At 47.0% G+C, this 15,576-nt stretch overlaps 1 protein-coding gene across 1 annotated transcript; it reads left to right on the top strand.

Annotated features, from left to right (window-relative positions):
- The first annotated feature begins 287 nt into the window (after positions 1–287).
- Positions 288–12,692, top strand: LOC311119249 (RNA exonuclease 5-like). The gene is made up of 17 exons (XM_084193973.1): positions 288–620; positions 831–957; positions 1,136–1,256; positions 1,404–1,511; positions 2,075–2,163; positions 2,376–2,491; positions 2,620–2,758; positions 3,219–3,313; positions 3,557–3,659; positions 4,857–4,957; positions 5,068–5,176; positions 6,425–6,538; positions 7,599–7,736; positions 9,848–9,943; positions 10,283–10,910; positions 11,244–11,535; positions 11,991–12,692. Exons 1-17 carry the CDS (start codon positions 388–390, stop codon positions 12,091–12,093), a joined length of 2,712 nt encoding a protein of 903 aa, XP_084050099.1. The 5' UTR covers positions 288–387; the 3' UTR covers positions 12,094–12,692.
- Positions 12,693–15,576: the final 2,884 nt, after the last annotated feature.

The raw sequence follows: 15,576 nt of genomic DNA, 5'->3' as shown, positions 1-15,576 counted from the left end.
TATCAACGACATAACACAGAATTAATCAATTAGGAAATAACATTTAACGGAATTTTGTCACAGTTGGGACTGTTGCTAGGATATGATCTAGCTAGCTAGATTTCTCTTCTGAAAACTCCTTTGGGTGATCCAGGGTCTGTTCCATAAAACCAGGATTAATAAATTAGCCAGCTAAACTAACTGTCCTAAATATTCTAATATAACGTAATATTTTCGAGAAATATTGACTTGAAGCTAGGATGGCATAATTGACTCAACAATAATTTACTTTCTTCACTCAGATCCATGTCCAGTTTGAGTCACTACAACTAGCCAACCAACACAGTTCATGAGGACTTGATCTCGGAGCAACAACCTTCCTTCATCAAACCTGGGACTCCCCTAAGCATGGCGTCACCAGTCTGTCTCAAGAGAAAGAGGGAACCTTCCCCAACACCAGAGAGCAGTAAACGAGTGAAAGAGATAGACCGTAACGGAGTTCCAGAGTCTGAGCACCGTTCCCGTCCCCCACGGCTCACGCTGCCGTTTGACCGTCTCCAGGAACCTGTCACGTTGAAAGATCTGACGGAACTGCTTCAGTTTGCTGCTCTGGGGAAAACCGGTGGGCTGAAACAACCCAGGTATGTTAGCTAGCTACTACAACAACAAAAAAAGACATAAAAACGTATCTTAGATCAGAGTCTAGACTCTCAAGGCAACAACACTACTCCATAGGGATGGACATCACGACAGGAACGGAAGCAAACATTCTGCCACAACAATAACATGATAGATAGGTATGTATGTTGATTGATAAGTGATAACATGTTATTGTCTTGTACCCGTCTCAGTTGGTGTCACCTCCACCACCAGAGAAAGGTATCAGGGGTGAGCGTGGTGGTTCTAGAAGGACTGAGCCAGGCCCACTTCTACAGACACTACCTGTACTTCAAACACCTCCGCACCAAGTACACCTCTGTAAGTCTATGCCCAAATGGCACCCTATTCCCTATATAGTGCCCTACTTTTGAACAGAACCGTATAGGTCAAAAGTAGTGCACTATATAGGGAATAGGGTGACATTTGGGACACACACTGTCAGTCATATTGCATAAGATTCCGCCATTTATATGAATCCTGACTCCTCTGACCTCAGAGACACAGTTACACTCCATCGCCTGGCAACGGGATTTCTGGAATATTCAGCAGTGAAGTTGTTGGCAACAGTAGTCCCGCTGGTGCGCTAGGAGACCAGACGAGTGCTCAGCCAGAGGGAGGTGTGTATGAGTAGCCCTGCCTGCCACTTAATATCAGTCACCCTCGGCCCAAGGGGGAATTTCCTCTTGGTCTAATGGTGAAGATGTTGATTTCCGGAGTGGGAGACAGGGTTTCAGATCCCACCCATGACGTGTGTGTGTGTGTAGGTCTGCGGTGGCACCCAGTGATCAGGAAGTTTGGTCTGGAGAGCAGAGGGCTGACTGGATACCTCCTCACCCAGGAGGAGATGATCAAGAAACACTTCCCTGTCCACGGTGAGACACACACACTGGACACACACTCACACACACACACTCACACACACACTCACACACACACTCACACACACACACACACACACACACACACACACACACACACACACACTGGACACACACACACACACACACACACTCACACACACACACACTGGACACACACTCACACACACTCACACACACACACTGGACACACACTGGACACACACTGGACACACACACACACACACACACACACACACACACACACACACACACACACACACACACACACACACACACACACACACACACACACACACACACACACACACACACACACACACACACACACACACACACACACACACACTCACACACACACACACACACACACTCACACACACACACACACACACACACACACACACACACACACACACACACACACACACACACACACACACACACACACACACACACACTGGACACACACACACACACACTCACACACACACACACACACACACACACACTCACAGGTCCCACTCTCTCTCTGATGTCTGTCTTGTGTTTTCCAGGTATGCCTGGCAGTGAGGGCTTTGTGTGTACAGACAGTGATGACTGTGTGACTGACAGTAGTCCTCTCTATGGGCTGGACTGTGAGATGGTGAGAACATGTCTGTATCCCAAATGGCACCCTATTCCGGCCCCATAGGGCCCTGGTTAAAAGTAGTGCACTATATAGGGAATAGGGTGCTATTTGGGACACATCCCATATTCATATCATTCATAGATTTTATTAACAGTAGATGAAACCTCCATTTTGTTCTCTAGTTATTGCTCGGTGTCTAACGTGTGTGTGTGGTTCGGTGTGTGTAGTGTCTGACAGAGCGGGGCAACGAGCTGACGCGTATCTCTCTAGTAGACAGCAGAGGGAGCTGTGTTCTGGACGAGCTGGTCAAACCTCCCAACCGCATCTTAAACTACCTTACACAGTAAGCTGAGTGTGTGTGTGTGTGTTTACGTGTGTCTCTGAGTGTGTGTGTGTCTCTGTGTGTTTACGTGTGTGTGGTGTGTGTCTGCTTCTCCATATCTGTACATAACATCTCCTCTCCCCTGATAGGTTCTCTGGTATCACCTGTGCAATGTTGCAGCCAATCACCACCACCCTAAGGGAAGTCCAATCAAAGCTCAAGAAGGTGTTGCCGCGGGACGCGGTCCTGGTTGGCCACTCCCTTGACAACGACCTCAGGGCCCTGAATGTGAGTCGCCGTGGTTTACCAATGTAGCCATGACGATAGTGGTTGCAATTGCGGCTAGCAGCAATGCCCGAGGCCTGTTCAGGAGAATATAATAGAAATGTATGGTGTAGAACAGATATGATAGGGAATCATGTCATCTCTATTCATTTCTATCTGCAACGCTCAGACAGTTTCACTTTCCTGAAGACACACCTGGGTCGTATTCACAAGGAACCAAACGGGCCAAAACGGGGAGGGACCTTGTTTTTTGTTTTCCATTGCAAAAGGTTTTCGACCCCGTCTCCTCTCAGCTGACCCCTGACCTGTTGTGTTGTCTCCTCCCAGCTGACCCCTGACCTGTTGTGTTGTCTCCTCCCAGCTGACCCCTGACCTGTTGTGTTGTCTCCTCCCAGCTGACCCCTGACCTGTTGTGTTGTCTCCTCCCAGCTGACCCCTGACCTGTTGTGTTGTCTCCTCCCAGCTGATCCACCCCCATGTGATTGACACCTCCCTGCTGTACAGGAGAGAGTTTGGACAGAGGTTTAAACTCAAGGTGCTGGCTGAGACCGTGCTCAAGTGAGTTCACACTCACAACACACACAGACACACACACACACTGCTGCGCTCTATAATAGGTAGGAATTGCAGCACGCTTGTGTGTATTTCTGCTCTGGCGTGAAGTGTCCTCAGGTACAGATCTAGGATCAGCTTCTTCGCCCCCAATCTTAACCTGAACCATTAAGTGGGGAAAATGCTAAACTGACCCAAGATCAATGTCTAGGGGCAACTTCACCCTACTCATATGTTTGTGCCCCACAGGAAGCAGATCCAGACAGAGGAGAGGAGGGGTCATGACCCCACAGAGGACGCCCAGGCTGCCCTGGAACTGGCCCAGTACTTCATACACACTGGACCACGACAGGTACACACACTGGACCACGACAGGTACACACACTGGACCACCACAGGTACACACACTGGACCACCACAGGTACACACAGACTCCCAGGCTGTATAACCAGGCTGTGTAGCCAGACTCCCAGGCTGTATAACCAGACTCCCAGGCTGTATAACCAGACTCCCAGGCTGTATAACCAGACTGTATAACCAGACTCCCAGGCTGTATAACCAGACTCCCAGGCTGTATAACCAGGCTGTATAACCAGACTCCCAGGCTGTATAACCAGACTCCCAGGCTGTATAACCAGACTCCCAGACTGTATAACCAGACTCCCAGGCTGTATAACCAGGCTGTGTAACCAGACTCCCAGACTGTATAACCAGACTCCCAGGCTGTATAACCAGGCTGTATAACCAGACTCCCAGGCTGTATAACCAGACTCCCAGGCTGTATAACCAGACTCCCAGGCTGTATAACCAGACTCCCAGGCTGTATAACCAGACTCCCAGGCTGTATAACCAGACTCCCAGGCTGTATAACCAGACTCCCAGGCTGTATAACCAGACTCCCAGGCTGTATAACCAGGCTGTATAACCAGACTCCCAGGCTGTATAACCAGACTCCCAGGCTGTATAACCAGACTCCCAGGCTGTATAACCAGACTCCCAGGCTGTATAACCAGACTCCCAGGCTGTATAACCAGACTCCCAGGCTGTATAACCAGACTCCCAGGCTGTATAACCAGACTCCCAGGCTGTATAACCAGGCTGTATAACCAGACTCCCAGGCTGTATAACCAGGCTGTATAACCAGACTCCCAGGCTGTATAACCAGACTCCCAGGCTGTATAACCAGGCTGTATAACCAGACTCCCAGGCTGTATAACCAGACTCCCAGGCTGTATAACCAGGCTGTATAACCAGACTCCCAGGCTGTATAACCAGACTCCCAGGCTGTATAACCAGGCTGTATAACCAGACTCCCAGGCTGTATAACCAGACTCCCAGGCTGTATAACCAGACTCCCAGGCTGTATAACCAGGCTGTATAACCAGACTCCCAGGCTGTATAACCAGACTCCCAGGCTGTATAACCAGACTCCCAGGCTGTATAACCAGACTCCCAGGCTGTATAACCAGACTCCCAGGCTGTATAACCAGACTCCCAGGCTGTATAACCAGACTCCCAGGCTGTATAACCAGACTGTGTTCTCTATCAGATAGTGGAGCTGTATTGTGAAGAGCTGTGGGGTGGGAGTCCTGCTATGTACCAGCCTCCTGTCAACAGATCAACATCTACACACAAACACAACAACAACAGGTGTGACCAACAAACCCTTCCTCTCTCTCCCATATCTGGTTCCTCTTGTATTAGCAACACTACTGCGTCTGTATTATCTGCACCGAATCTCCTCTCCCCCTCTCTCTCAGGTTTGCCGAGGCCCTGAAGAGTTCTGGCCAATCAGCCCTGTTTATAGGGAAGCGTGCTGAAATCACCCTGGCTCTATCCAATCAGCAGTGGCACAGCTCAGACAGAGAGGTGAGAAGTGTAATGGGTCACTTGTAGGTTGTGGGTTCGATTCCCATGGGGACCAGTACGATAAAGTACTCTCCACCCTACCTCCCTCCTAACCTCTAACCCTCCCTCTATCCTTCCACCCTACCTCCCTCCTAACCTCTAACCCTCCCTCTATCCTTCCACCCTACCTCCCTCCTAACCTCTAACCCTCCCTCTATTCTTCCACCCTACCTCCCTCCTAACCTCTAACCTTCCACCCTACCTCCCTCCTAACCCTCCCTCCTAACCATCCCACCCTACCTCCCTCCTAACCTCTATCCCTCTACCCTACCTCCCTCCTAACCCTCCCTCCTAACCATCCCACCTCCCTCCTAACCTCTATCCCTCCCTCTATCCTTCCACCCTACCTCCCTCCTAACCTCTATCCCTCCCTCTATCCCCTAACCTCTATCCCTCCCTCTATCCTTCCACCCTACCTCCCTCCTAACCTCTAACCCTCCCTCTATCCTTCCACCCTACCTCCCTCCTAACCTCTAACCCTCTATCCTTCCACCCTACCTCCCTCCTAACCCTCCCTCCTAACCATCCCACCCTACCTCCCTCCTAACCTCTATCCTTCCACCCTACCTCCCTCCTAACCTCTATCCCTCCCTCTATCCTTCCACTCTACCTCCTAACCTCTATCCCTCCCTCTATCCTTCCACCCTACCTCCCTCCTAACCTCTAACCCTCCCTCTATCCTTCCACCCTACCTCCCTCCTAACCTCTATCCCTCCCTCTATCCTTCCACCCTACCTCCCTCCTAACCTCTAACCCTCCCTCTATCCTTCCACTCTACCTCCTAACCTCTATCCCTCCCTCTATCCTTCCACCCTACCTCCCTCCTAACCTCTAACCCTCCCTCTATCCTTCCACCCTACCTCCCTCCTAACCTCTATCCCTCCCTCTATCCTTCCACCCTACCTCCCTCCTAACCTCTAACCCTCCCTCTATCCTTCCACTCTACCTCCTAACCTCTATCCCTCCCTCTATCCTTCCACCCTACCTCCCTCCTAACCTCTATCCCTCCCTCTGTCCTTCCACCCTACCTCCCTCCTAACCTCTATCCTTCCACCCTACCTCCCTCCTAACCACTAACCCTCCCTCTATCCTTCCACCCTACCTCCTAACCTCTATCCTTCCACCCTACCTCCCTCCTAACCTCTATCCCTCCCTCTATCCTCCCACCCTACCTCCCTCCTAACCTCTATCCCTCCTTCTCTCCTCCAGGTCCTGTCTTCCTTTAAAAGAGGACTAGAGTCTCACTCGTTCAGCGTTGTCCAGTTGTCTTCCTTCTCTGACCATCTGAAGTCTATGATCTCTACTGACCAGCACTACCACACGGTATCTATCTCTCTCTCATATCTATCACTACCACACAGTATCTATCTCTCTCTCATATCTATCACTACCACACGGTTTCTATCTCTCTCTCTCTCATATCTATCACACGGTATCTATCTCTCATATCTATCACTACCATACGGTATCTCTCTCTCTATCACTACCACACAGTATCTCTCTCTCTCATATCTATCACTACCACACGGTATCTATCTCTCTCTCTCTCATATCAATCACTACCACACAGTATCTATCTCTCTCTCATATCTATCACTACCACACAGTATCTATCTCTCTCTCTCATATCTATCACTACCACACAGTATCTATCTCTCTCTCTCATATCTATCACTACCACACAGTATCTATCTCTCTCTCTCTCATATCAATCACTACCACACAGTATCTATCTCTCTCTCATATCTATCACTACCACACAGTATCTATCTCTCTCTCATATCTATCACTACCACACAGTATCTATCTCTCTCTCATATCTATCACTACCACACGGTATGGACATCACTATATATATATATTTTGTGTGCAAGTATTTGATGATTAGTGTAAGCACATATAGGGCTGGGCACCAAATGGTGTATGTCATTAAAATAATATCAATCAATCGGATAAATAATAATTATATAGTACTACTGAATTAGTACTGCTGTCAGATGTAATGACTTTAAATTCCAATGGGGGGGGCTAACTGTATACTGAACTAGTACTGCTATCACTGTCAGATGTAATGACTTTATATTCCAATAGGGGGGGCTAACTGTATACTGACCTAGTACTGCTATCACTGTCAGATGTAATGACTTTATATTCCAATAGGGGGGGCTAACTGTATACTGAACTAGTACTGCTATCACTGTCAGATGTAATGACTTTATATTCCAATAGGGGGGGCTAACTGTATACTGAACTAGTACTGCTATCACTGTCAGATGTAATGACTTTATATTCCAATAGGGGGAGCTAACTGTATACGCGTTGATTTCATATCTGTCTAAATGAACTTTGTATGTGTGTGTGTCGTGCGTGGTGTGTGTTCCAGATGTCTCAGCGTCTGAGAGAGATGTGTGTGGTGTTCGCAGGGCCGTTGCCTAGCGACTACACAGAGAGGGATGTGAGGAGGCTGTTCAGTAGCTGTGGAACCGTACGAGCTGTCAGGCTGCTGAACGCTACACAGCGGGTACGTGACCTGAAAATACGATCGCTAGTCCAGGGCCCGTATCCATAAAGCGTCTCACAGTAGTGCTGATCTAGGATCAGGCCCCCCCTTGTCCATTCATTACAATCTAAAAGGCTAAACTGATCCTAGATCATCACTCCTACTCCGAGAGGCTTTATGAATACTGGCCCAGGGATCTCCAATGGGTGCAGGCTTTTGTTCCATACAAATCATATTTTATTTGTCACATGCTTCGTAAACAACAGGTGTAGACTGACAGTGAAACACTTACTTATGGGTCCTTTTCCAACAATGCAGAGTTAAAGATATATATATATATATATATAGGAAGTGACACAAGGAATAAATACACAGTGAATAACGAATAACATAGCATGGCTATATATAGGGAGTACCAGTACTGAGTCGATGTACAGGGGTACGAGGTAATTGAGGTAGATATGTACATATAGGTAGGGGTAAAGTGACTAGGCAACAGGATAGATAAAACAGTAGCAGCAGCGTATGTGGAGAGTGTGTGTGTGGCATCAGCATGCGTGTGTGTGTGTGGGCGTATGTAGTGTGTGTGCTAGGGTGTAAGTATGTGTGAGTGTGTAAGTAGAGTTCAGTGTGTGTGCATAGAGTCAGTGCAAGAGAGTTAGTGCGGGTAGCAATTTGATTAGCTATTTAGCAGTCTTATGGCTTGGGGGTAGACGCTGTTCAGGGACCTGTTGGTTCCAGACTTGGTGCATCGGTACCGCCTGCTGTGCGGTAGCAGAGAGAACACTCTATGGCATGTGTGGCCTGGGAGTCTTCCTCTGACACCGCCTGGTATAAAAGGTCCTGGATGGAAGGGAGCTCGGCCCTATGATGTACTGGGCCGTACTCACCACCCTCTGTAGTGCCTTGCAGTCGGGTGCCTTGCAGTTGCCATACCAAGCGGTGATGCAGCCAGTCAAGATGCTCTCGATGGTGCAGCTTTAGAACTTTGAGGATCTGAGGCCAAAATCTTTTTTGCCTCCTGATGGGGAAAGAGGCGCTGTCGTGCCCTCGTCACAACTGTGTGGGTGTGTGTGGACCATGTTAATTCCTTAGTAATGTGGACACCGAGAAACTTGAAGTTCTCGACCCGCTCCACTACAGCCCCGTGGATGGGGGTGTGTTCACCCCTCCGTTTCCTGTTGTCCACGATCAGCTCTTTGGTCTTGCTGACGTTGAGGGCGAGGTTGTTGTCCTGTCACCACACTGCCAGGCCTCTGACCTCCTCCCTATAGGCTGCTTCAGCGTCGTTGGTGATCAGCCCTACCCCCGTCGTGTCGTCAACAAACTTGATGATGGTGTTGGAGTAGTGAGCGGCCACACAGTCGTGGGTGAACAGGGAGTACAGGGGGGGACTAAGCACACACCCCTGAGGGACCCCTGTGTTGATGGTCGGCGTGGCGGATGTGTTGTTGCCTACCCTCACCGCCTGGAGCCGGCCCGTCAACCTGCTTGAAACAAGTTGGTATTACAGACCGGCTTAGGTTGAAAATGTCAGTGAAGACACTTGGCTGCCGGTCAGCACAGTCAATTTAGCTCGTTTGGTAAGTTTGTGTTGCTGGGTAGCTCGTGGCTGGATTTGGCTTTGTAGTCTGTGATAGTTTTGCAAGCCCTGCCACATCCCTCAAGCATCAGAGTCGGCGTAGTAGGATTCGATCTTAGTCCTGTATTGACACTTTGCCTGTTTGATGGCTAGTCGGAGCGCCATTTCTTATAAGCCTCCGGATTAATGTCCCGCTCATTGAAAGCGGCAGCTCTAGCCTTTAGCTCAATGCGGATGTTGCCTGTAATCCATGGTTTCTGGTTGGAGTACGTACGGTCACTGTGGGGACGACGTCGTCGATGCACTTATTAATGAAGCCGGTGACTGATGTGCTAAACTCCTCAATGTTATCATATGAATCCTGGAACAGATTCCAGTCTGTGCTTAGTATCCGCTTCATCGGACCAGCACGAACACCTGATTCCACTCATCAAAGTCTTGATGAGGACCAGAGTTGTCGACCAGTGATCAAAATTACTTTCCTATGAGTATAAGTGCCTCATAAATTCGAGTTTGACCTTTCACCTGTGACCCTGTGATGCCTCTTCAGATGCATGCAGAGGTAGAGTTTGAGCTGCTGGAGGGAGCTGTGCTGGCTGTAGAGATGCTCAACGGAACACTGCTACACAACGGACACATCATCAAGGTCTGGATCGATCCCGCTCTCTCTCTCGTTTTCTGTTTATTTGACTCTCTTACTCTGTCTATGTTTCTCTCTCGTAACCCCCTCTCTATGCATCTCTGTCTGGTTTAACTGACTCTTTCTTCGCTTTGTCTCTCTCAATCGCTATCGCTTTCTACCCTGCCTCTCTGTCTGTGTCTCTTTCCCCACTCTCTCTCCCTTTCCTTTTCTCATATACTCGTTCTAATTTCTCCCTCTTCGACCTCTGACCTTTGCTCCCAGTAATTCACCCTTCTGTCTTGTTGCTCATGCTCTTTCTGAATGTAAATCTAATGTGTGTTATATCTCTCGCCTGCCTGTTAGGTCCAAAGACCTGTAAAGGAGTCCACGCTGGATCTGGACGTCTTTCTGAGTTGCCTGCAGGACGACCCGCTAAATGCTAACGTCATCTACGCCGCAGGGCTAAAGGCTAACGCTAAAACAGCACGGCTTGCAGCCAAAGTCAATGGGACTGGGCTAAATGCTGAAGCAGCAGCTAAAGTCAATGAGACTTGGCTAAATGCTAACGCAGCAGCTAAATTCAATGGCACTGGGCTAAATGCTAACGTAGCAGCACTCCCAGATAAGGTCAATAGAGCTAGGCTACACGCTAAAGCGAACCATTCAGGGCTCTTAGAGAAAGTCAATGGAACTTTGCTAAATGCTAAAGCTAAGCTAGCAGAAGCGAATGGACCCGGGCTACATGCTAAAGCAAAATTTGCTAAGCTAGCAGAGCTCTCAGCTGAAGTCAATGGAACTCTGCTCAAAGCGAAAGCTATGCTAGCAGAGATAGCAGCCGAAGCCAAGGTTGGAGCGAGGCTACAGGCTAAGACTGCCGGACTCTGTGAAGAGGACCTCCGTGAGGCCTTCGGACGGTACGGAGCGGTCAAGGGCGTAATTCTACCTGCAAAGCACTCTGGGAAACAGAAACGTAGGAGACATGCTTTCTTAAGTGAGTCAATGCTTCACATGTACCAATATCATTAATTTTTTACATTTTAGTCATTTAGCAGACGCTCTTATCCAGAGCAATTTACAGGAGCAATTAGGGTTAAGTGCCTTGCTCAAGGGCACAGACAGAGCCTTGTCGGCTCGGGGGATTCGAACCAGCAACCTTTTAGTCACTGGCCCAACGCTCTAACCGCTAGGCTACTTGCCGCCCATCATCAATGACCTGTGTGTAATTTTAGCTGTTGAATTTTAGTTGTATGATTTCCAAACACGATATGCAATTTGTTAATAATCATATTAAAGTGTGTGTGTACAATATGTGTATATTTTTCAGAGTATGATAGTCCTGACACAGTGGACGCGGTCCTTAGCTCACCTGTGGAACTCTGGGACAGGAAGGTGAGCACCCGCAGAGCCCTGACTCCGCCCCACCTGTGCTCCTGGGTTACTATGATGACGACGACTGGGTCCGACAGAGAGACGCCGGACGAGTCCTCACAGGAAACTGGAAGAGAGGAACAGGAAGTGGCGTGTGTGATGAGGAAGTTGGACCGGCGCGTGGGGAAGCTGTTCAGATCTCTACCTGACAACACCCTCAGCATCGTACTGCTGCCTGGGCACAACAGGTGAGGAAAGACACTGACCCAATCCCAAATCATCACCTACGCACTTGTGGAGATCTGAGAGGCTTGAATTGGTATGAGCAATATGGTGATATCACCTAGCCTATCAGAGGTCAATGTGGAGCTATTACCAGATCTCTTACACCTGTCAACTCATCTCAGATCTCCACAAGTGCTTAGGGGTTGATTTGGGATTGGGGCAAAGTCATGTTAGACACACCAGAAGTGTATGTATCCATTAGTGCACACCGTAGCAAAACGTTTTGCTAAAACAAAAATGAGTATCCTTTTGGACGATGTTTAGTTACGGTAGTCCCTCCCTGTTTTGTCCCTTTGCTTCCACTGGGTTCCTAGTGAATACACACCCCTGATGAGGAAAGGGGTTTTCACAGGATGGGCTGTTGTTTTTCTAAACGGAGAGGGGTGGATTCTAATACGCTGTCGGTTTGCTTTTTCAGTTCCCATGGCGATGGTCTGTGTTTCCTGGAGGTCAAACAGGGGTCAGCAGCACTCAGTGACCACGCTCACAATCTGAACACGGACCAATTCCCTGACACGTGAACACGCTGCCGTGCTTCTACCTGCATAGGATTGCAAAAATACGGCAACTTCCCAAGATTCCCAGAAATCCTGGTTGGAGGATTCTGGATTTCCTGCTTATTCCCTCCTGATTTCGTGAATCTTCCAACTGAGATTTCTGGGAAACCGGGACATTTTGGGTTAACAGTTAATATATTTTTGCAACCCTGCGATACCGTGTTTTACCATCTTTGTGTGCTGTAGCCCAGGAGTGATGCAACTTTTGTAACAAAGACAGCTATAGGCTACGAGAATATGAAGTTATTTTTAAATATAGAGATGAGTCTACTTGCGAGTACTCGATATGTTTTGTTCAGTACAGGCTGGACAGGAGTTTTGTACAGAGGCAAGGAACTGAAGGAAAAACACAGGAGGTGCCTGAAACGGCACCCTATTCCCTATGTAGTGTGCACTATGGGCACCCTATGGGTCCTGGCAAAACACTATATAGGGATTATTAGGGTGCCATTTCGGACATAAACTCACTGTGTTTGACCTGTATTTTATGCTTCTGATCTGAATCACGTGATGCCTTGTATTGTCTTTGTCACGTCCATCTAATAAACAGGTGATTGTTGTTTAATGGGGAGCTTCCTTCTACTGTCTGCTACATGTATAACTCATCCTATCATCGAGTAGAACGTAGAACTCATTCTAGTCTTATTTTGAAGGCTTCCTCGGAAGGAAGATGGCGGAAACGGATGTTCTGTTTGAAACTGATGGTGTGTCAGGTGAAGACGAGGGCACAGAGTGAAAACGAGTGGGTCACAGTGGAAGGATCGAGTGGCGTTGAAGACGCGATGGTAGTAGAGCCTGCACCAGAATGTTTCTCGGTAACCAAGAGATCCTGATATATTGCATGTTAAAAAGGTGGACTTTTGTAGTATTTATTGCAATGGTCATAAACTGCACATCACAAATGGAGAAGAAATCAGAGAAAATTGGCATCATTGTAAGTGCAGCTGAACGCTCTTTGGGACTCAGTGATTTTACAGCCGAGGCCTTGCAAGGAATCATGTTGAAGAATGTTCCGCCCTGGACTATGACTGGATGGGGTTTTTAATGTGTCTGTTTTTGTATAGTGCCCTCAAACTCAACTCTGGACCTTGAAGCGAGTTCCACTGCATTTTTTCATTGTTCCCCTCTAATCAGGGACTGATTTAGACCTGGGACACCAGGTGTGTGCAATTAATTATCAGGTGGAACAAAAACCCAGCAGGCTCCGGACCTCGTAGGCTAAGAGTTTAGTACCCCTGGAATAGCGTATGATATCGTTTCCTCCACCCCCTCTCCAATAGATTTTTTTCATATCGTTCACGACCCTGTACAGTATGTGGCGGCAATACACATTAAAGTCTAGCAATAAACCTAAAAAAAGAAGGCTTCCTTCTTGCCATACCGGAAATGACGGTATCAAGCTGCTGCCAGCAAAACAGTGGTCAAAACAGACAAGAGTTGAACGCAAGACTATCTAAACCATCTTTAGTCAAAAGGTAAACATGAGAACACATCGGAGGGAAAAAATAGGTAAAAATCACAGACGATATGATTAAAGTTGATTAAAAACAACCAGGTAGATCATAAATGCGCATCTAGACAAATTATAATCGCTTTGTAGCTAGGTCCACATGGATCGCTAGCTGATATGTCGTTAACTTCAAACGTTAGTTGGTTTAGCTATATCAGAACGGTTTATATAGACCTTTAAAAAGGCCAAATCATACGCTAAGTATTTCTTTAAGCACGTGAATGAGCGTGCTCACGCTGGAAATATAATGCTTAATGAGAGAAGACGGGCTGCGAGCGTCAGATTGTATTTTTCTCGCATCTATGCGGAGCAATGCTGGTAAAATTAGCGGTTAAATTGCCAGAAAGAAGTATTTGTGCATTATGTCTGGAATTGTGACATGTATAGTTAGTGTCCATTTAGTGTTGATAAGTTTAACTACGGTATAGTAATGCATGAATGCAACATTATACATTTATCAACTGGATTGTGTTTCGGAATTATATTACGGGTTGTCAATGTCATTTCTTGACAGTAGGCTATCACTGTGGTAGATTAGACGATTTGATTGATAAAGTTCAAACAAAGTGCATGGTAAAGTGTAGCTTTGGGACACAGCATCGGGAGTCTGTATTGGACTGCCTGAGTTGGGCATAGTTCTGGTGGCTGGCGACGGAAAATAACCCTACCACAATAAATAGATCTCAGGCAGCTGCATAGCCATAGCAGGAGATTTGTCCACCAACCTTTTCTTGGCGATACTTTCTTCGTTCTCGATGATGAGAGGCACCATTGTCTTAAACTTATGTGTCCAGTTGCAGGGGGAACGATTGAATATATAAACTGCTCCGTTATTAAATACATGTTTTGCTCCATTAAGTAATCCAACAATGTGTACACTGCCATCTTGTCTATTTCTCCTCTCTCATTGATCGAGCCAGGTGAGTGCCATTCAAAGTGACGCTTGATTGGTGGATTCATTGACGAGCCAGGTGGGTGTCCACCAATCAAGCCTACACTCACCTGACTCCAATCAATGAGATAGGAGAAATAGACAAGATGGCGACGTTTAAATAATTGTTGGATTACTTCATGGAGCAAAACATTGATTTAATTTAATAACAAAGCATTTTCTAAATTCAAACATTCCCCCTGCAACTGTGCACTTAAGTTTATATGACAATGGTGCCTCTCCTAATAGAGAACAAATAAAGTTTATGCCCAAAAAGGTTGGTGGAAAAATCTGCAATGGCTATAGAGCTGCCTAATATCAAGGGTTATCACAGCTAATGAGTATAAACCGTTTGATTCCATTAGCTAGGTTAGTGAGTGCCTTGGATCAAATTAATCAAATCTGGTCTAGAGATTGAGTAGGTCCTTTGTAGATTAAGGAGTTAGAGGAATTGTTATGATTTCGATCATAAGAATGACTGGAAGTCTACAGGAACAGTTTGGAAGTCTATGGAAACAGCTAACATGCTGTAGATGTCATCATTGCGCTAACGCTAGTTAGCATTTGCTCGCAAAACTAACTCTAACTTCCTTCATACTGGACACAGAGACATAAAAATGGTATCCACAAGTTCATCTAATTCTAGGGAATTATATCAAATCATTGCCAAAATCCTGAACTATCCCTTTAAATATCAGCTAATAATGACATGAAATTACAGATGCAAGTGTTTTGACATAAACATCTTTTTTTTACAGGTAGTCTAAAGTCCTGCCATTGACTGCATTGTTGTTGTTGCCACACAAACAGGACAATATGAATCCACTCAGTTCAGAGAAGGAAATGTTGATTGATGAAATCGAACAGAGTTTATTTACTTTAACTGTGGACAATTTACGTTACCTGTGTGAACGTCATAGACAAGATGGCAAAGATGGATCTGAAATTAAAGGGATGAATCATCGCTTATTAAGGCGTAAAATCATGGAGGAAATGTGGGACAATA

This window comes from Coregonus lavaretus (assembly GCF_964263955.1).
Source record: "Coregonus lavaretus genome assembly, contig: HAP1_SCAFFOLD_429, whole genome shotgun sequence".
Lineage (NCBI taxonomy): Eukaryota > Metazoa > Chordata > Actinopteri > Salmoniformes > Salmonidae > Coregonus > Coregonus lavaretus.
Note: the sequence above shows the minus strand (reverse complement) of the source record. Positions and strands in the feature narration are given on the sequence as shown.